The sequence below is a fragment of the Portunus trituberculatus genome, chromosome 47 (genome assembly GCF_017591435.1).
Source record: "Portunus trituberculatus isolate SZX2019 chromosome 47, ASM1759143v1, whole genome shotgun sequence".
Taxonomy (NCBI): Eukaryota; Metazoa; Arthropoda; class Malacostraca; order Decapoda; family Portunidae; genus Portunus; species Portunus trituberculatus.
This window is the reverse complement of record NC_059301.1, coordinates 25,480,750-25,503,954: the sequence shown is the minus strand read 5'-3', so window position 1 is coordinate 25,503,954 and position 23,205 is coordinate 25,480,750. Positions and strand designations below refer to the sequence as shown.

At 42.6% G+C, this 23,205-nt stretch overlaps 1 protein-coding gene and 1 long non-coding RNA gene across 6 annotated transcripts in view; both read right to left on the bottom strand.

Annotated features, from left to right (window-relative positions):
- Positions 1-4,188: 4,188 nt before the first annotated feature.
- On the bottom strand, positions 4,189-7,010 carry LOC123520730. The gene is made up of 2 exons (XR_006679351.1): positions 6,785-7,010; positions 4,189-4,652 (listed from the first exon to the last, which is right to left on the bottom strand). It is a non-coding gene; the product is annotated as an uncharacterized LOC123520730 (long non-coding RNA).
- A 1,313-nt stretch (positions 7,011-8,323) lies between these two features.
- Positions 8,324-23,205, bottom strand: part of LOC123520827 (paired box protein Pax-6-like) — a 35,373-nt gene continuing 20,491 nt past the window's right edge. For 2 of the 5 annotated variants that reach the window (XM_045283457.1, XM_045283454.1), the window contains 5 exons: positions 18,470-18,655; positions 17,826-18,021; positions 16,628-16,842; positions 14,523-14,749; positions 8,324-11,145 (listed from right to left, as the gene is read on the bottom strand). In XM_045283457.1, the coding sequence (XP_045139392.1) occupies positions 10,258-11,145; positions 14,523-14,749; positions 16,628-16,842; positions 17,826-18,021; positions 18,470-18,655 (1,712 nt within the window). In that variant the 3' untranslated portion in view covers positions 8,324-10,257. The remainder of the gene's footprint in view (positions 11,146-14,522; positions 14,750-16,627; positions 16,843-17,825; positions 18,022-18,469; positions 18,656-23,205) is intronic. The other 3 variants (XM_045283458.1, XM_045283455.1, XM_045283459.1) reach the window with 2 other exon arrangements.

The following is a 23,205-nucleotide window of genomic DNA, read 5'->3' as shown; positions in this document are numbered from 1 at the left end:
CTACATTCGAACCCGTGCGCTTGGAGACTCCACGGACCCCAAAGCACGCATGGTTCCACTGTGCCACGGCGGCCCCCACTTTGTGTGAAAGCAGTGGAATAAGAGTGCACGGGTAGAGGGATGAGTTCGGTGGATGCAGGTCTTCTTTGTAACGGTGTGTGGAAGATGTGGAATGTACTGCGAAGAAGGATGACTCAGGTGAATGGGTTGTGCTTACTGTGTGGATGAAGTGGAAGAGTATGGGAAAGAGGATTGAATTTGGTGGTTGTGTTTTATTTACTTTATGTGGAGGAAGAGGAAGAGAAATGATGTGGTGGTGATGATGAAAAAAGACGGCTACTTGTAAGAAGGTGAAATTTAAAACGATGAGGCATGAAACGAAAGCAATAAGTATTCGAAAACTGTAAGCAGGAAAGAGAAAACGTTTACGAAAATCTGAAGATGATGAAGAAGGAAGTGAAGAGTGCAGAGGAGAGGAGGAAAATAATATTCTTAGTGGGAAATGTTAGAAGAATAGCAGTAATAGAGTAACTTGAGAAGAAATAAGATAATAAGTGAAACAAGGAATATGACAGAGAGAGAGAGAGAGAGAGAGAGAGAGAGAGAGAGAGAGAGAGAGAGAGAGAGAGAGAGAGAGAGAGAGAGAGAGAGAGAAATAATATAAAGACAAAACAATAAAACCAAGAGCATGAGAGATAAAGACAGAGGAAGACAAGGTAACAGGCAGGCAGGCAGGCAAGCAGGCAGGCAGGCAGGCAGACACAAGGACAAAGAAAGAAAACACAAGACACGGGGAAAACAGGAAACCATGCAGTCAAACAGGTAGAACCAACAAAACGACAAAAAAGAGTTAACACAAATATGCAGACCAACTGGAGGACAGGTACAAACAAATCAAACGCATGAGGATACAAACAAACGAGGAATAATTCAAAAAGAAAAGAAAAGAAAAGTGGAATGATAATTAATACTGCTAAAGAAGGAAACTCGAATAAGAAAACAAATGAACAAAGAATAACCAAACACACTTCAATCAGAAAGCTAGAAACAAGAAATAAAGAAACAAAATGCACAAGAAAAGGACACATAATCATAAAAAAAGGAAGAATATAAAGGAAATAAAACAACACGAACAAGGAATAAGTAAACATGCAACAAAACAACACACAACATAAATATTCTAGCAACAATCATACACACAACACGTCAGAATATACAAAAGAAACGAGAGAGAGAGAGAGAGAGAGAGAGAGAGAGAGAGAGAGAGAGAGAGAGAGAGAGAGAGAGAGAGAGAGAGAGAGAGAGAGAGAGAGAGAGAGAGAGAGAGAGAGAGAGAGAGAGAGAGAGAGAGAGAGAGAGAGAGAGAGAGAGAGAGAGAGAGAGAGGCAGAGGCAGACAGACAGACAGACAGACAGATAATTTATTAGGCTCAGACTTTGTGCAGAGAGAGAGAGAGAGAGAGAGAGAGAGAGAGAGAGAGAGAGAGAGAGAGAGAGAGAGAGAGAGAGAGAGAGAGAGAGAGAGAGAGAGAGAGAGAGAGATGATAAAAAGACACGGAAAAAAAAGCAGGTGCATCATAAATAAGAGCGTCGAAGTGTGGTGGTGGTGGTGCAGACAAGGGCCGTGTCAGGAAGGCAGCCAGTCAGCGGATCCCGTCGAGCCATTGTTCCCGCGAGATGTAATTACCTGGTTCTGATTGGTCATTACTAGGCGCCATTGATTTTCATTGGCTGTAATAACGACGAGTCATCGCCTTGTCATACTTCATTAACGGTGCGGGGTTAATGTATTGACAGGTTAGGGCTACACGAGAGGGTGTGGTTAGCGCTCTCTCTCTCTCTCTCTCTCTCTCTCTCTCTCGAATTATCCTTTTTCTTCGTTTTTTCTTTATCCTTCACTACCTTAAGTCTATCCCTTTCCTTCCTACCAAATCATTCATAACCAGTACGTACAATCTATACAGTCCTATATACACAAGGTTTCTCCAGTGGCAAATGAAGTGCAAAAGTCCTTCAGCTCCCTTATCCAGTAATACAGATTCATGCGACCGTCATCTGCGCGGAACTAGCCCCTCTTTCTCCTCCCCGCCACGAAGGAGACCCACCACACCTGGCGAGGCTTATAGCACCACCCAGCTTGACTCCTGAACCCTGATCCCCCTTCTGCTAACCGTCTCGCGTCCACTTGTACCAGTGATAACTGATTATCAAATACACGGCTGTCTCTTATACACTTTAAGATCACTTTAATATCATAAGATGCACTAAGATTGATCTAAAAACACAATACAAATTTCAAGATCAATCTGATAACATGAAAAATTTAAAAAAATGCACTTGAAAATATAAGCTTCTTTAAAATCACTTTCAGAATATATGACACTTCTATATGAACATAGGATGCACTTTTGAATAAGTTAAGTTCTCTTTCACGGCCATGCTGCAAACAGCTACGTGTCATGACTTCGGTGTTGGCTTGAGAGAGAGAGAGAGAGAGAGAGAGAGAGAGAGAGAGAGAGAGAGAGAGAGAGAGAGAGAGAGAGAGAGAGAGAGAGAGAATCAACAATGCGTTATATTGAGAAAAAATGGACAAAAATTACCGTACTCTATTCCTCACATATAGCAGGAGCAAATATACAGAATAATTGCACAGAAATAAGTTAATTAGTGAATAAATGATCACTCAGCTATTTCCGTTTCGTTATTTCCGAGGTCACCACAACCACCACCACCACACCACCAATACTTCAGTCTACCTCTTCCAAACCTCAACCCCACCACCACCATCACTACTCAAATACTTCACCACAACTGTCCAGCACGTAACCCCGCCCCCTGAGTCCACACCAGCACTTACTAAAAGTACCACCATAGCCACTAGCCAAATAGACTATGAGCATCACCATCACCATAGCCATGCACCTTCCCAAAACCATAACCATCATTACCCTGAGTCCACACCACCACTTCCTAAAATTACCACCACTGCCACTAGTCAAAGAGACCATGAACATCACCGTCACCATCACCATCACCATCACCACCACCACCACCACCACCACCACCACCACCACCACCACCACCACCACCACCACCACCATCACCACTAGCAAAATCAAAACCATAACGAACTGCAGCAGGCTTCCTAAACTTATTGTAGACATAGGCCCATTAGACTTGTCCTCACTCGTGTATCAATACAAAACACACTCGATTCACTTCCCTCCATTACACTTTCAGTTCCCATGTCTCCTTTCCCGCTCCCACGCAACCATCTGGTTTAAATATTCGTGTTCAGGATCCACTCAGAATCAAAATCGGTTGCCAAATCAGATCGTACCTTGCCTACTGTATGATTTACAAAATTCCTCTAAATTGTTCATCTCGTATGTACTGTATACGTGTACCACTTTCCTTTTAATGATGGATATTTTACGGACATTTACAGACCTATGTATGTCTCTAACGTTAAAAATTGCTTCATATCCGCCCCTCACCGCCTTCTCACCACCAAACCTCACGCAATCCACCCAAGTGTTATCAACCATGTATCACGTAATCTCCTTAAGAATTATTGCCGACACTCATGTAATATCCTCTTTGCAGCTACATCAACGTTTTCCTCCCAGAATTACTTTTATCGCCGGGAAGCTTTCATCACTTATCATTACTTATGTTAACTTTGTTATGACACCTGTCAGACACTTTCGTAAATTTTATCAGGATCAAAATTGCGTAATAATCTACAATGATATCCGCTTGACGCTTTCGTCCGTTCTGGATTTCTTTACAGTAAAGGTTCAGCAACCATCGAGAAAACTGCTAAATTAGCGACCTTCATGTGATGGTAAAGATTCGCGTGACGTGGATCAACTTCCCTTCACAAATTCAAGAAGTAAAGATTACTTTTAACACACAACAGGTGCAGCGTTGATAATGAGCAAAGCAAACTGACACTATGCACTGTCTGTTTCTTTCATTTATACTAGAAAACACACACACACACACACACACACACACACACAAAAAAAAAAAAAAAAAAAAAAAAAAGTTTCAAGATAGATTACACGTATGAAACAAACCCATTTCATTTCATTTATTGTCAATCATTATCTTCCATTCCATCACATCTTTAATCATAATTCCGGATGCCATTACGTTTCTGAAAGGACAGCACGAGGCGACCTAGGCAATGCAATGTTTACTAAAGTTCCAGTATTGCCGTTTTTGGTACTAACGTACCAAATTCGGTACATTAAGGAGTCTTAAGTACTTTTGGTACAACTTTAACATAATATGACTAAATTTGGTACTAAATACATTTGACAAGGAGAATATAATAAGAAGGATATAAGGCAAGTGGATACGAGGCACCACAGCGTTCGTCGGGCGCCCCTGGACCTGTCCTGCACACGGCTTGGTTTCGTCGCAGACTCGTAGTACGGTAGACCCATACCAAGTAGCCTCGCCCGTGTAACACAGTTTTTCACTCAGTCCTTCCTTGGCGGCCTATGGATTAACACCGTGCACGAGTGACACCGCATTGATTTTTTCGTTCACTTAATACCTACAGTCTTGGATCTCAAGTTTTGAAACAAAAATGAGCGCAGAAAAGAAGTTTTAGTAGTGATGAAGACAGTGACGCTGGCACACCTAAAAAGAAAACAAAATATGAGCATAAATTTCAAGAGAAATGGGCGCATGACAAAAGGTTTTCATCCTGGATATGCAAAAGTAAAAATTCAGATAAAGCATTCTGTAGTGTGTGTAATTGTGAATTAACAGTGAGCGTAACTCTACTAAAGACACAGTAAGACTGAAAAGCACATGAAAAACTTGGAGTCCATGGATAAATCAAAGAAACTGATGTCCTTTTTTCAACCATCAGTGTCATCAAGTTTTGAAAAGCAAGTTGTTGCATCAGAACTAAAGTTGTGTGCTTTTATTGCAGAGCATAACTTGCCTATTGCCATTATGAATCATTTGCCAAGACTTGTGGCAAATGCAGCACCTGACTCAAAAATTGCAAGTTCAGTTAAGTGTGCGAGAACAAAGGCAACATCTCTTTTTAAGCAACAAATGGGACCTAGTTACTTTGATAACTTAATATCTCACTTGAAGAAAACCATATTTTCCTTGATCATAGACGAGTCGACCGATTTGTCAACAACAAAACATCTTGTGCTTATTGGTTGTTTTTATGATCTAGAAATTCAGAGAACTCAAGATAAGCTTTTGTGTTTAATGGAAGTGGAAGACTGCACTGACCGGGGCATATACACTTCACTGGTAAACTTTTTTGATTAGCATGGAATTCCTGTAGAAAACTTGATTGGCTTTACAAGTGATAATGCAAGTGTTATGATGGGTGGCAGAGCAGGTGTACAAGCACTACTGAAAGAAAGAGTTCCTGCCCTTTTTGTTCAAGGTTTCGGCTGCCATTCGATGCACCTGTGTGCATTTAATGCTTGCAAGGAACTTCCACATCGGATCGAAAAATTAGCTAGGAATGTGCATTCATACATAATGAACAGCCCCAAAAGTCTCTCAGATCTCAGAGTATACTGAATTTCAAATATTGACTGAGACAACCTCATAAAATTCTACACCCAAGTTGTACCCGCTGGTTGTCGTTAGAAGAGGTTGTAAGAAGAATCCTGGAGCAATGGCCTGCACTTACACTCTATTTTACAAGAGCTGCCTTGGAAGATGGTATGGCTGTTGCTTCATCAGTACTGGAAGAATTACACAATCCAGTAACTAGGATGTTCTTTGCCTTTTTGGCCTTCATTTTGCCTGCTATAAATAAAGTGAATGTAGAATTTCAAGCAACTTCCTTTAAAGTACACAAGCTCCGGAAATCTTTCAACAGCAGTGCAAAGGCTATTCTCAGTTATTTTACGAAAAAGGAATATTTGAAGGATAAGGACCTGAGCAAAATAAACTTTCATGATCCATCAAACTATCTTCAGATAAAAGACATATATCGGGGAGCAAAAGTTGAAAGCATTGCCTTGGATTCCTCCTCCAGTATTTCAAAGAAAGACCTACATGATTTCCAGGTAAAAACACTGAACTTTTATGTTACCCTGTCAAAGCAAATGTTTCAGCACTTCCTGTCCTCTGGGATGTTTGACAAATTACAGTTACTGGAAGCCTTAGATCCCGAAAACGTGCGTGAATGAAAGCCCAAGACTGTCAATCCTTTAGCAGTTAAGTTCCCCAATATAATTGAAGAGCAAGATTATGAAGAATTTAATAAAGAATGGCGAGAGCTTATCCTATTTGAAATTCCATCTTTGCGTGAATCATCAATGGAGCCAGAACAGTTTTGGTATGCTGTTTCAAAGAAGTGCGGTGATACACTAAGATTTCCTCATGTATCCAAACTCATGATGAATTTAATGTCCCTGCTTCATTCCTCTGCTGCAGCTGAAAGAATATTCTCATTGGTGACCAATATAAAGACCAAGCAGAGATCAAGACTTAATACAAGTACATTAAATAGTCTACTGAACAGCAAAGCTCTGCTTTAAAATGTAAATTGTAAAACGTGGCAACCTTCTACCCAGTTACTGAAGAAAACAACGGCTACAAAGCCTACACCTGGAATGAGAGAAGAGGAGCTGCAATTTTAATTATTAGTGAATTATAAGGTAAGATAATTTCATTCAAGAGTTATGGTACATTTTGTTCTCATTTGGTACTATTGACTGGTTTGATGTGGTACTATTTGAAAAAGTGGAGCGGCAACACTGCTAAAGACAAGATGGCTGCCAACTCACCAGAGACGCCAGAGTTGAGGAAGGCAAGACGCCTCGATCCTCAGTCACGATCACTCTCAGTTGTCTCACTCTACAAGGGAGCACAAGTGTCTATCACCCTCCAGTTCGACAGTACGAGGCACCTGCATGTCCATGGATTACACACTCACAAAACACAGCCACACTCGTCAGCGAAGCGTACACGTTCGGTCTGAAGACTGGCAATAACTCCAAATCATCGCTTCGAACCAATGAACTTTGAAGATTGGCTGATTCGAAAATTCCATCATTGTATAATCTATCCATTATTATAATTTCTTGCATTCATATTTTTTTACTACTTTTTATTTTACTACTTATCAACTGGGTATACCCTAGCATTCGTTATATTGTTTTCATCTATCCATCATCACAGCTGTTTTATGGAGAGCGTATGAACTTATCCCTTGGGTCAACTTGCATTTTATGTTTATGTAAATAATATAGGCATGATACTACTACGTAGAAAATCTTAAGACTCTAGTACACCTAAGAATGGAGAAATTACATTCATTGTCGCTATCAATGACTCGAATCCCACACTCGAGACAAGGAGAGAAGAAAGGAACTAACATGCCAAACGTCGCCGTGTGGATTAATACAAGGCTGACCTGCGTAGAAAATCAATTGTTTGACAGAATTATATTTTCTTAGCCAAGTGTTTAGCAGACCCAAGTATTGAATCAAATTGTTCACGTATACTCGCCATGCAGAGAACCGTGTGAAAAAATAGTTCTGTGAAAAAATAGTGACTGGTTCGTCCCTGCCTTCTCCCTCTGCTACCCTCCCCACCCTTGCTCCTACCCATATCTTCCCTCCCCCACATGGCATCCCCTTTCCTCCACGTTCTGAGCCTCCCGTCTATCCGGGACATCCACCTCTATCCTCTCCCTCCCTACCTCACCTTCCATCAAAAGGAAACCGCCGTATCCTTCCCTCCCACCCTCCTCTTAACCATTACCTTTGTCCTGTCCACGATCTCTTATGTAAATATATCTATGCTAAGTGAGGCAGCGGAACAGTGGCCATGACGCTCTCCAGGGTGTTAGAAGCGGGTGTTGCTGGATGTTGCCACCTCGTTGATGTGATCGCTTCCTACTCGCCTTATTGGGAATCTAAATAACGCAAGGTTTTCATGAACATCTGTGTGTGTGTGTGTGTGTGTGTGTGTGTGTGTGTGTGTGCTTGCTGTAATACCAGTTTACTTACCGATTCTCTGCATCAATGAACAATGATGTCGTTATCATTTTTTTTCATCACAGAAACCGCGTTCTCTTATGTAATGATGAAAAAAAAGATGAGCCATTTCAGATACACTTACACTAGTGAGAGGAGCAGCACCTCACGCTGTTCCAAAGCTGCACCATCACACAGCATGTAGTTGAGGGCACAGAAAAAAATAATGATAAACAGACCAAAACAAATGAATAGATAAACAAATAAATCACAACACAAAGTCAACAATGGCAAAAAAAGGATGAATTGACTGGATAAGGATAAAGACTTAAGCACACACCACGGTAACACTGTAGCCTTGTTTTAATTCAGCTCTACTGAGATACTCGGCGCCTGCTGCAGAGCCTGTATGGCGGGAGTGCTGCATCGGGACCACCTCCCGGGACAGTTTTCGGAGGCGCCGCGTTGCAATGCTCCCGCCCTCCATCGACGAGTAACTTATACGTACCGTACATTGGTTTCGTAGTGAGATTCGTAGTACAGAAGACGCACATACATTGTAGACGTGTTTTATAGCAGCATGAAAACTTTTCTTTTTCTATGTCCACCTCCTCTGTTTTCACCAGACTCCTCGCCGAGACAATTGCTCCGAGGGATTAATAATAATTGTATGCTTGAGACTTCTTTGGGAATGAGTAAAGCTTAAAAGAGTAAGGAACAGTACGTTTTCAAGCCGCTAAAAATCACATCTTCTTTTAACATGCCCACAAGTGGCACAAGTAATTCATCTGGAGAGTGCTGATATACTAGAATTTAGTGCTTGAGTCACGAAGAATAAAACAAATGAACGCATCAACACTTTTCATCTTATTTCACTTAATTGATTTAATCTTGAAGATATTAAAACAACTATACTTACTCGCCTCTTTTGCAACGCTTCTTAATACTCGCCATCTACTAAGTCAATCTTAAATTATTCATCAATGCCTGTTTATCCATGAGCTTAACATTTTTTTTTCTTCCAAAGTCATCTGTCTCACAGCTTCCCACCTCACCTGTCACAAGCATATCAACATGACAGTAAATACAAAACAATCTGAACAAAGCAGAATGGTTTTGGTCACGTGAGGTGCGTTGCTTACCCTCACCATTGTACTCACCTGGCGTGACAACTAAGATACCTTTCTCACAAAAAAAAAAAAAACAGCAAAAGAAATATATAACAATGGACAACACTTCATGAAAACGTGGATCACCTGTGAGGTTTTCCTTTGCCAAGCCAATCTAAAGCTGGTATGCACCGGGTTTATCTTAATTACTCACGGGTCTATACAGATAAGAGGTTACTCAAGAAACCTCGCCTTAATAGTCTATGTTTGATTCACTGCTGCTCGTTTCGATTCCGTTTGGCGAGGCAGCGAGAGGCGAACACACACACACACACACACACACACACACACACACACACACACACACACACACACACACACACACACACACACAATTAAAAATACTTCTTTGGTGCTGTACATATTAACTGGTGATTAAACATAGCTGGATACATGATACATCCATGGTAGTAGTAAGCTGTAGCCTACGAAGATCGCCTAGAGGTAACAAGCCGCAGAGAGGCTGCGCTAGAGTGGCGGGGACGTGGCTGTAGTCTTGCATTCAGGGTTACTGAGTTATTGCAAAATATCATATCATTAAGATTCGTAATATCTAATCCATAGATGAGGGTAATAAAAATTCTAGAGTTGCTTATTAACTTGAATGCCCTGCCATGATCTACCTTGCGTCAGTACGGTATAAATAACAAAGGGTAGTCACAAGTAATCAATGTAGGTCATTTATCATTCCAGCTCACCCTCATAGTCCCCTGAGAGAGGGTCGTCATCGCACCTGGAGCAATCGTGCCCTGACGTGAGCAAGTCAACATGAGGGTATTTGTGTGACCGGCAATTACTATGAGCTAATGTGAATTCTGTCTCTAATATCAAAAACATTTGTGACTTAATGAAGTGCTGGATTGTTTGCGCAGTAACATAAAGTGCCGCTAACAAAACCAGTGGAGTTCCCGCAACATTTTAGAATATATACAACTGATGTGACTCGAATGCAGGCTTTTACCTCTCGGCGGAAAGAAAACGAAAGGAAGTAACAGAACAAAGAACATGAAGGCAACCAAATATAGGAACAGGTGGAGTCAGCGAACGGAAGCCAAGATGGGACGCAGGTGGACAACAATGTTGAACACGCCGATCCGTGGCATCTTTTCATTAAGCTTCCTCCATCACCTCGTCTATACCCGTGTCATCCTTCTCTTCACATATCTCCTCCTTCTCCTGCTCCTTCTCATTTTCCTCTGCTTTCTCCTCATCATCTTCCCTCTTTCTCTTGATGCTTAGATCTTGAGCCTCCACGGCCTCGCCTTTCTTCTCCTCCTTCTCATGCTCGAGATCCACCTCAATATCACTGTCGTCCTCGTCTCGGGAGGCGCCGAAGTAAGCTGTCTGAGTGGCAGATCTGAAGAAGTTACGAGCCTGGGCCGCCATCAGCTCCCGAGCATGGGCGTGGGCACTGGAGAGGTTAATGGGCGTGAGGGTGAGATCACGCCCGAGGGAGAACCCCGGATAGTGAGGCAGTGTGAGAAGAGTGGCAGGGAGAAGGGGCGGGGGAGGGAGGCGATTCGGAGTCTTGACAGAGCTTGTGGGCGGACTCTGATGAAGGCGGGACATGGGGTGGGCTAGCGGGCTGGGGGTGGACAGGTTGAGGGCGGCGGCTGATACGGGTGAAGGCGGAGGATGGCGAGGAGGTGAAGGTGGCCGATGGAGAGGCATCGGAGGTGTCGACGTGGCTCGCGGGGGAGACTGCCCCTCCAACGACTCGCCACGGATGGTATCTTCGGTTCCCACTGCTACTGTTACTGTGGCCGGCGCGGAGGTGGTGGCTGTGGTGGTGGAGACTGTGGTGGGGAGAGTAGCGGTGGAGGATGGTGGTGGGGGCGTTGGGGAAGGGGAGCGAGGGGTGTCTGGGCTCGACACCACTTCGGAGTATGGGGAGGTGGTGGTGGGAGAGTGCGGGAGGGGGTCGTCGGAGGAGTAGGGGCGGAGCACACTGAGCTGCTGGTGCCGCCTCCACTTGGCCCGTCTGTTGGAAAACCACACCTGTCAGGGACCAGGGAAGAAGTTACTCGCCAGCCTCGCCTATGCCTCGCTCGCCCGCCACCTACACACACTGAATACACTCAATCAAAGTAAGTATCAGCTTCACCTGCCACCAGTTCTGCCTTACATACAAACACCTGTAACTCACACCCCTACTTACACCACTACTACACCTGTACATATACAAATTCAATATCCATACAACTACAATATCAACTCTCATCCATATATCTACAACACGAGCAGTGGCACTGTCACTCCTTTCCACTACTTCTCTCACGTCTCCATCACACATACCACTGAATATATCACACACTCACTCCACTACGGATACCATCATTACTCCACTAGACCCCACCACACACTCCATTAGGGACGCCAAAGAAAGGCTATAGGATGGGACAGACATCTCCTCACCCTGACCCTCACCCACTCAGTTCATCAGCGTCCTCCTTTAGCACTGCCTCCCATGCCCACTCCGCTAGCTGACCCGCCCCTCTGCTGCCTCCCTTTTAAGCCTTGCAAAGTAACCCCAGCTCTCAAGATGGTGTTAGCGTTTCTATTTCATGTGTCATGATTTTTTTTGTGTCTAATGACATAAAAGATTTCCAGTCAATTAGTTTTCAAAATACCACTGAAGTACTGCAGTTTTTGTCATAATAAATCAAATATATTACTATAGAGTTAGTTTAATGATAAAACTGAGAGATTCATCACACACACACACACACACACACACACACACACACACACACACACACACACACACACACACACACACACACACACACACACACACACACACACACACACACTAGTTCTAGATTTTCATTACCTTAAAACGTTTTATCTTTGTCTACAAAAATTTTATATATTTACTCCACATTCGTCATATATGTTTTCGGTGTAACGATAAAAAAAAGTGAGGGAGGAAAACGAATTAAGTTCTAGTCCTTATTCATCTCTTTGTGAAATAACATTAACTTTTGTCTTTATCTCTGACCCATGAGACTCAATGACTTATGAAACCCAACTGTGTCTTTAACAAACACCTGAGGATTGTATTATCACAAGTTTGTGTCTCTTGTCTCGTTCCTTTTCATTCTCATGGAAGGTATTGAGTATTTTTTCAGAGGTGTCTTCATGATTCAATAATTCTGATGATAGTTTCGCAAGGATTCAGCGCCATCAATGAGACGAGCACTTATGAAAATATGTAGGCATGATAAAAGAAAAAAAAGAGCTTCAAAATATAAACCTAAAAGGTGAAACTTCCGGGCCAAGAATTTCAATAATCTCCACAAAATAACTCGACTGGACGGGCGAGCTGTTATTCTTATTCTGTTACTTATTTGTTGTGTCACGTTGCTCTTGTCTTTTATTTGACTTTTTGTTATGAGGGAAAACGCAAATCGAGGGTAACACGGTCATTGTCATCACTATTACTATTGCCCCTTCTTAGTCTTGTTCAACCAATTATTTACTAATACTGTAATTACTATTCTGTTTTTGTATCAAGCTTGTCTGTTAAGCACTGTTATGTTTCCTTCTTCTGGTTAGCGATATTATAACAGTATATATCTTAAGCCTTTCAATTAATCTTTTCAGTACAATGGCACGAAATGAATATTCGGTCATCCTGCTATTAGAGGACTTCATTAAGGTTAGGACGATATTTCATGGATAATATAGTGCTGGAAAAATCATCTGTTATTCGTTTACTATAAATATATCTTACAATATTTTCCTCTATTCTGACAGAGAAAAATGTATTAATAATGTATGAGCATTATCTATACCAATGAATAAGTAAATTGCTATGCTCAAATACATAGTTGAGTATAAACCACGTACGCAAAAAAATACGTACATTTGAAAATATAAGTCTTAGGTAAAAAAAAATTCCAGTAATTTTCATTAAACTTCTACGGCGCGTCTCATTTTCCCTCAGTCACATCGATTGAGTTCCCTGATCTCCGTATCATCAGTCACTGTCAGGTTTTACAAGTTCATCAGCAGATCAGAGTATTTAAAGATGAAAGAAAACACTAAGCCCAATGAAAGAGATTGCTAGACGTTAACAGGTTTTTCGTAATGACTACTATACCGGCGCCTGCTAATTACCATAATTTTGTAATTTTGTTCAACATATAAAAGGAAATAAGCTATAAACCAATAAGAAATTATAGAAAAGTAAATTTAATGGTATGTTCATTCAGAGCACTGTAAAAATAAAGATAAAAGAAAAAAAACTATTCTTGTCATTTTTCAGCTAAAAGTAGTGAAGAGACTGCAGCGTTAGATTACTTGGTTAGGAAAGTATTGGGGAATATGGGAGACAAAATTGAACGGTAAGTAAAGGATTAGATGTCACATCACTCCCTTCCAAAAATGACAATAAATAAATGTACACAATTTAAAAGCATAAGAGATATAAATACACAAATAGATAAAATGTAAAAAGTTACATTCAGATTAGCCAATCAAAACCACTCAACCCGACGCAGGTGTACAACGCGGCACGTTTAAGTCAGCAGCTTACACACACCTGCAGAATACTTGCTTTGAAGTGTGGTGTATCTTTAAATGTTAAAGTAACACACCAAATACAGAATACTAATAGAAGAATTTTCCTGTATTTTAGAGGATAAATACAGTCAATCTTTACTAACGTCAACTTCGTCAGAGATAATTATTGTCAATCAATAATTACGTAAACTTTTCCGCCGTTCGCAGGCGTGACGATAAACGGGTTTCTATGTATGTATGTATGTATGTATGTATGTATGTATGTATGTATGTATGTATGTATGTATGTATGTATGTATGTATGTGTGTGTGTGTGTGTGTGTATGTATGTATGTATGTATGTATGTACAGCACACGTGGTGTGTGTGTGTGTGTGTGTGTGTGTGTGTGTGTGTGTGTGTGTGTGTGTGTGTGTGTGTGTTGTTGTTGTTGTTGTTGTTGTTGTTGTTGTTGTTGTGGTGGTGGTGGTGGTGGTGGTGGTGGTGGTGGTGTTGTTGTTGCTGTTGTTGTAGTTGTTGTTAGAACCATATTAAATCAAAGAAAGATATGAAGTAGGTAGATAAGTATTAGGTAAGCGTAGCAAGTGTTCTGGACTATTACTCCTACGTGTACCACCTGTCATTTCGTTCCTCCCTCTCACTCTTTCTTTTACTCCTGCACAAGTGTACCACGTTATTCTGGCATCACAAAATAACTACTCCTATTTTTCCTACCCTTGAACCCTTCTCTCTCTCTCTCTCTCTCTCTCTCTCTCTCTCTCTCTCTCTCTCTCTCTCTCTCTCTCTCTCTCTCTCTCTCTCTCTCTCTCTCTCTCTCTCTCTCTCTCTCTCACACAGGGTCATCCTCACCTGCACTCTCGCCTCTGACAGTAAGGTTTTCTCCGCCAGTCTCTCCCTCGTTGGCAGATCAGGGTAGTGGGTCTTCTCGAACTCCTTCTCAAGCTCCTCTAGTTGCTCCGAACTAAAAGTCGTCCTGTTGCGACGAAATCTGACCTCGTTGGAGTGCGGCGAGTGGGTGCTCAGGTCTGTTGGTGTCGGGACGGAGAGAGAAATCCCGTCCTTATGTGAGGGAGAACCTGGGGATGGAAGGAGTTGTGTGAGGTTGTGTGTGTGGAATGGTTAATGAGGTTGGAGAAAGAAGAAAGATTTGTAGGAGGAAGAGAGATAGAAGATAAATAACGAAGCAATAGTGATTTATAGATAAGATAACATCAGATTCACCTCTCTATAACACAAGAGTTAACCAGTGCTCTGAATCTTTCATTCCTTTCTCTGGCAGACTGTAACTCCCTGCCTGCTTAGGTATTTTCATCTACCTATGGGCTGAACGCATTTAAGAAAGATGTTTCAAGACATTTATCCCGCTCTTTTGGGTAACTTTCTCGGTCCGTTTGGTGGCTGGCATTAAAGTGGGTCTTTTTGTTTAATCGCTTTTGTTGCCCTTGGGGAGTTCTCTCCTCCCCATTTAATAAAAAGATTCAGATGAGACAAAATAATTCGAAAAGGGCTCTAATTTTACTCAAATAATCAACAATAAAGTACATCTTCGCGTCAAAAGGAGCAGAAAACTAAACTGATCAATATCTAGCACTGTAAAAAGCACATGGAGCCTGTGTCAGAAAAAGAAGAAAAAAACTAGTCAGTACTACATCAGCACCATACCTGCTGCTACTACAGTCGGGTCACTCTAAACTGGCAGTTTGGTTGCGGTTCGTTTATTTGACAAGTGATCCTTCACTATGCCATATCTCCACATTCACCAGCCCTTTCTCCGACCACAACCAAGGAGTCAAGGATTGACTGGCGAGTCAGGTCAGATGATGGTATCGGCAAGGTTGCATTACCCCGCTCATATGCCACGTTTATACATAAAACACGTCTTGATTTATATCTCAACGATGACGTGGATGAAAAGTTTGAATGATTTCTCTAAAATTTCGGAAATACATTTAGAAAGAGAGGGAAAGCAAGAAAGACAGAGACAGTAGGTAAGGAGGTGGAGCAGTGTTGAGGAACGAAACAAGCCCGTGATCTATGAAGTGATGGCAATAGTTGGGGAATTCCAATGAAGTCTTGGGCTACACCTAAGCAGTCACTTTATATTGACCCGACTATAAAACTGTTTGCCCTCGTAGCAGTAAAGGCTAGGCATTTAATGAAGCCTCTGATTGTTGAGGCTTCTTCTGAGTTTCATAAAATGGCTTTGTGGAAATTAATATTACAAATTTCAAGGCCAACAAATATCATCAAATATTTAGTCAAGATATACAAGCACATGGAACTTAACTTTCGTTTACAAGAATTGCTCAGCGTTTCTTGTAAGAAACAATAAAACTCATTAACAGCCAGATAAATGAAATACGAATTATTCTTTTTTCTTTTCTTTTCTTTATTTTTCTTGCAAGAAAAAAAAGAAATAAAATCGAAATATAAGAGAAATTTGGTTTTAAAGAAGAAAAATATTTACTGATATAAAATAGCTTAATATATCATCATTAAGTGTTTACGTTTCATTTTAAGTATTTTCAAAGATAATGAAGGATAAAGAATATCATAGAGTTCAAAGACTAGTAAATGAGGAATCATATCAATATTTTTCTTTTACTAGGATGTGTATTACATTTCTTGATACTGCTGCCGTGATGGGAGGGGGACAGACACGTTCAGTTGCTAATTCAAGAATGAATGAAATTACACAATCAATATATTTATGAATGTACATCATTAAGTTAAATGTTCTCTGTAAAGTAGTTTAATCTATTTCCTCCGTGTGTTGCTCCTTGCGAACGTTATCTGCTCGTAATGAGAATGCCTTGTATTTCTTAAACTAGATAAATTTCACTAATTATACAGTTTATACTCATAGTCACCAGATTTCCTTAATGACACTGATCTCTCTCTCTCTCTCTCTCTCTCTCTCTCTCTCTCTCTCTCTCTCTCTCTCTCTCTCTCACCTTCCCCATCAGAGAGTCCAGCGGATGAGGCGGACGTTCCCTTGTCTTTGGCAGCGGCTGTGTTGGCGGCCTGCTCGGCGGCTGCGGCCTGGAGAGGGAGTGAAGAGGCCAGGGGCGAGAGGAGTGCGGGGTTGGCCCAAGGGAAGTACGGGTTATAGAAGCCATAGCCTGCCGCCCTAGCAAAGTCCGCTGCCGCCCTCTCAGCTGCCCGGTTCCTGCAACACGAGAGAGAATTAAGTCACCCCACTAAGACTTTCGTCACGCCTCGTCTATTACTGGAGTTCTTGTCAATTATGTAAGTGAAAATAGTAATGGAACTAATTAACGTCGTAACGAATGAGCGTCTAATCTGATGTGACATTTATGTTGCTTCTATAATGCAGCTGCTTCCTCTTGCGCGCTCATTACTCACCGCCTGACGTCTTGTTCTTCCTCCAACAATGACCACCTCCTGCCCAGAGCCGGTGGGATGCAAATGCAGATACACACACACACACACACACACACACACACACACACACACACACACACACACACACACACACACACACACACACACACACACACACACACACACACACACACACACACACACACACACACACACACACACACACACACACACACACACACACACACACACACACACACACACACACACACACACACACACACACACACACACAGGGCGCTGGCTTCACACGCCAGAGGACCGGGTTCGATTCCCCGGCCGGGTGGAGATATTTGGGTGTGTCTCCTTTCACGTGTAGCCCTGTTCACCTAGCAGTGAGTGGGTACGGGATGTAAATCGAGGAGTTGTGACCTTGTTGTCCCGGTGTGTGGTGTGTGCCTGGTTTCAGGACTATCCGAAGATCGGAAATAATGAGCTCTGAGCTCGTTCCGTAGGGTAACGTCTGGCTGTCTCGTCAGAGACTGCAGCAGATCAAACAAACAGTGAAACACACACACACACACACACACACACACACACACACACACACACACACACACACACACACACACACACACACACACACACACACACACACACACACACACACACACACACACACACACACACACACACACACACACACACACACACACACACACACACACACACACACACACACACACACACACACACACACACACACGCGCGCGCGCCTTGCTCTTTCCTGTCTTCTGAAACACTCACCTGAGAATTCTGTTGATGGAGGAGACAGAAGGGGCGGTGGAGTTCGTACACACGGCTTCTGAAATGAGCTTCTCACGAATTTCCCACGCGAAGATGGTTGGATTCTCTCTCTTGTACTGCTCAATCTTGTTCACCACCTGTGGCGTGGCCACCTTGGGCTTAGAACCGCCGATCACTCCGGGCGGGCGTAGTGATCCTGCAAAACGAACATAATAGATGTAAAGTGGAATGGAAGCAAAAGTGAAAGCAAAAAAAGGAAGAGATAATGAAAAATTGCCAGTCTCTGGTGATGAGTGACCCTCCGGTAGCCGAAGATGAAGGATAACAGGCAAAGAGGGTCTCGGGGAGCGAGGGAAGGAGGGATGGGATGCCACACCGGCGGAGGAACAGGCACATTTGCGGTTGAATAATAGCGGGGGAGGGATCTGTGATGTAGGAGCGTGGGGTGGTAGAAGTAGAAGCAGTAAGTACCAAGATGACAATCAGGGATGCCTCCACGGGAAGATGTAGAAAAAAAAATGATGGACAGTAATAAAAGCGGTAGAGTAGTCAGAACAGCAGCAACCACAAGGCGAGTGTCAGGGGTCATAAATCCAGCGAGCACACCACCTGGCTCCTCGCGCCTCCTGACCAGAACCACTCACCCAGAAACTTGCTAACGGCGCCTTGTTGCGACACCATTTGCTGCGCCAACTCATACTGACGCAGGGAGGACAGGGAGTAGCGTGTCAGGTCCAGGGGCGAGGCAGGGGACGTTGCTGATGACCCTGAGGACGACGAGAAGCTGTTCCTGGAGTAAAGGTCTCTGAGGGAGGCCGGCACTGCACCTGCTGGGAAAAGAAATACACATGTGAAAAAGGGACACTGGTGACCTTCCTCTAAGGGGAAATATATAAATGAGTCTAAATATGGTAAAATTTATGATTTATTTTGAGGATGTACAATCTCCTTCACATCATAATACTAAATCAGTTATTATTGCAATTAGACTGATATTCACTATATTGTCAACGTCTCTATCTCAGCGCAGGAACGTAAGAGGCAACCTGAAGTCTTTCCGATTACTGTCTCTACTAAGGAGCCAGGCAATGGATGCAATTGGTGAGGAAGAAACTTAAGACACTCCCGACACCTATCATAAAGATATACTTAGCTCTTTCCTTACAAGCAACGTCTTTATAGCGGCGGGTAAACCTCTGACCTAACGTCAGAGGCCCTTCTGTGGGCCTACTTTGGGCATGAGACGCGTTTGTGAGATGTACTCTGGCGGATAGGCAGAAATGGAAGGAACGTCACGTGTAGTGTTTAGTGATGTGTGTGTGTGTGTGTGTGTGTGTGTGTGTGTGTGGGCTAGACTGAGACCTGTGGGTGCGGCAACCAGCCACTTCGATCACTGGTGTTGTGGCAACCCCGATACAAAAGAATTTACGAGTTACACACACACACACACACACACACACACACACACACACACACACACAATAAGACAGAATAACCAATCAATGAACAACAATACCATACGATACACCAGCACCAAAACCAAAGGGACGACACCAATTACATATCACCATCACCACGCGGCCAACCCTATACTACCCCACCCCACCTCACCTCACCCCACCCTCACCCTCCATACACAACCCTGCCGTAGCCATCTGGTCTTATTTGCATCAGGTGTAGTTGGCTTCCTGACGAGTCTAACCACACCTGCTCACTCTCAGCAGCATGACAGTGTATATAGGGAGAGTGTGTTGGTAGCGACCGATACACTTGTGGCCATCCTCACTTGAGCCAACTGTGCGGTGATGTGTGTTTTGCGGGAATCAATGTTAGGTAATGAGCATCTGTTGCCGCTGGGACACCTAGCACATACATACATACATACAGAGAGAGAGAGAGAGAGAGAGAGAGAGAGAGAGAGAGAAAGAGAGGGTGTGTGTGTGTGTGTGTGTGTGTGTGTGTGTGTGTGTGTGTGTGTGTGTGTGTGTGTGTGTGTGTGTGTGTGTGTGTTTCAAGAACTATACAATAATCCTGCAAAACATCCACTATAGCATGCACTAGCAATCATAAGTCACCAGTTATGGTCCTTCTGGCGCCTCACTATTAGCACTTATAGGCTCGGCGCCAGCATAGCAGGGAAGCCGTGGGCGCGCCGCATCACAAGGAGCGGTAGAGAGCCACCCACACAATGGGCCACACCACGGCAACAAACAATGGTGGCGTGAACAACAAACACCAAGGCAACCGTCAACAGCAATAGCTGCATAAACAAGAACAGAGAGGTTGGATTTCGTCTCGCATGGAACAGTACAGGAAGATGAAGACGAAAATAAGATGTCGCGGCACTTCCTATATAGCATGCAACACCAGAGAATCCGTCAGTAGTAACAGCGTCATCAACAGCGGCAGAGAAATTAGATTTCACTTCACATAAAAACATAGATATACTTTTTTAATCTTGGAACACAGTATTCATTTAGAAAGACAAGGATGATTATGAGATATCACGACGCTCCTGTAACATAATGACAGTACCCTCAAACATTTTGCGCTAGACCAAGTAAAGAGGAGGGATTTCGCCTAGCATGAATCATTACACACAGGAAGACGAGGATCAGGAATGAAATGCCACGACACTCCTAATATGCAACGCCTGGACCATACACTTAAAATGTTTAGCAGCAGCAACAGAGGGCGAGCGAATAGGTCTCACACATAAACAGAATGAACGAAAAATGTTACGACACTCCTAAAACGTCAAGACCGTATTCCCAAACACTTATTCGTCTCATCTCCACTACTTTTAAGAGAGGGATGTCACTGGGTTTTCTAAGGCATTTGAATATCATGCCAGTAATCCTTTAATAGGCATTCTGCCTCATCAGCGACAGACAAAAAAGAGAATTTAATTAATAGTCCCCGTGGCTTTTGAAGACAGTCATAAGAAAACACACAAAAAAAGAGTCTCATAACACAAATCCTAGTTATGTTTCTAAGGGAAACGTTTGCCTCTTTCCAGCGCTGCCAGTGAATGGCCGGAAGTGAAGAAGTACAGGATGGCTGAAAGTACAGGCTGAGATGCATAAATGTCGCCGTCCAGCACCACTAACACCTGATTAGTCTCAGTATGCACACATTTCATCTCTAACACAAAGATATTTCAAATAACCAAGCACCTCATAATGTGTAGCTGAGTTTCCCGCGTAAGCAGACATTCGGAAGTGCAAATGATCGCCTATAAAACTCAACCCAGCGTCATAAATCCTCATATCATTCATAACTTATCATACGTTTTATCAAAGTTACTGCAGCAAATTATACACATTTTCATCATTGTAAATTTCAAGATAATCACCGTGCATAGCATTTAGGGCAAAGGGAAAGAGCGAGCTGACAGTTGGATCATTAACGCGGCGAGATAGTAAAGAGGACGCTTACAAGTAGCGTTAGTGGTAAGGATGCTTCTCTCCACGCTACTCGCCTCCAATACAGCGACACCAAGACATCACTTCTCAGGAAATGGCGATCCTTAAATACCATCTCCGGACTTAATTAGGGAGCCTTCTGTTGTTGCACTGAGCTCTTCTATAATGTTCTATGATACGAGTCTTTTTCCCCCACTTGTTTGTTTGCCATTATCCAGAAGCAGTATGTTAGCAAGTGATCCTCTGCTGCTCCTTTCTTGATTACCTCCCCGCCTTAAACGAACGTCTACTATGATTTATCTGTTTTCATTTTTTCCATATCCTCTTTGCCTTCATTCCCTTCTACCTAAGTAAGTGCCTGTTGTATCTCTGTATTTCTTCCTACTCTCTTTGCGTGTCTGTTTTATTTGTATGTTCCTGAATCAGCCTTCTATATCATCCCTCTAGCGTCACATCAGACAGGATCTACCCCACCTCATTCTCCTTCGCCTGCAGAATTTGTGCGTTCACTCATGTCCCTCTAAGTCTGGTTTCATTTCGATTACATCTTCGTTACTCTTACCTGTATGAGTAAACCTAATATATGTCAGAAACGCACTAAAATTTGAATACTTGATATTTGCTCTGATAATTTATGTATACCACTTTGATCTGATGTAATGCTCAACATTCCAGTTTTCTCAGTCATAATGTACTAATTTTAGATTTAAATTATCGATTCTTATGATAATCTTTGTTTTCTTCGCATGACAAGAAAGTCCCTCATTAAGGTCTCGGCAGTTAAAGGTTAAGCATGAAACAAATATGTGTTTAAACTTATAATTCAAGGGGTTCTTATCTAGGAAAAGGTTGAGAACCCCTAGTTTAGAGAATAAGACCACAACCCAATGAGCGACGTGATTCCCTTCCGTGCACGACTGTTCTTTCCATTTCATGTGTAATGGTACCTCGTTGCCATAGCAAGCAGCTCCACAACACAACACCGAAGCACCACCAGGCAGGTAACACTCTCCCGGTGGCTGCTTTTACAGTTGAGCACCTTGGCCTGGTAAACTCCAGCCATCGCAATGTGATGTGTCACTCTCCCATAACTTATGTGTCATGTCACGTGTGGACAAAATGCATTTTCAATGTTAATTATGCACCTGCTTCCTCCCATTTGCATGTAGCACACCTGAGACCACTACATCACCTGTGACAACCATGACTACGTCACGCGCCTTTCACTAACTAGGATGTGATGAAGGTAAATGAATGGCTAAGCAGGGAACCCCCAGCTTTTAAACAAACATTTCACACATATCACATGGCGACAAGTGGGAATTAATTTTCACACACAAGGTAACCTGCATCATGGAAAGTAAGAGAATCACTGCCACGGATTAGTATATGAAAACTGAGAGTTCCGAAAAAAAAGAATATCAATAAACGTGTGTGTGTGTGTGTGTGTGTGTGTGTGTGTGTGTGTGTGTGTGTGTGTGTGTGTGTGTGTGTGTGCGTACGTGTGTGTGAGAGCGCGGTCTTGTAATAAAGAATCTTAAAAAAAAAAAAAAAACATAAGCAATATTTAGCAAAAACAACAACTCCGGTAGAAATCACCTGCTCCGCAATAATCCCAACAAGATTACGCATTATACCCAGACTCCTGCCGTCCACATTTTGGTCTCCTCCAAGTAACAATTGATAAAAACAGAACGACACCGTAGACTAGATTTAGTAATGCATTCCATAACTTCACTCAGAAAACCATAGAGACAATGCTTAAATTAGAAAGGCTTCCGTATATTTGATCCACCTCCTTCATACTTCTTTTAACTCCGCATTATTTCTTTAGAAGTTACAATAAAATAAAGGAGAGGCTTGGTTCCAGTCCTTTTCTCACCTGCCGATAGAGTATTAGAAAAGCTACCGTATATTTCATCCACCCCAAGCAAACTGAACGGATAGACAGGCAG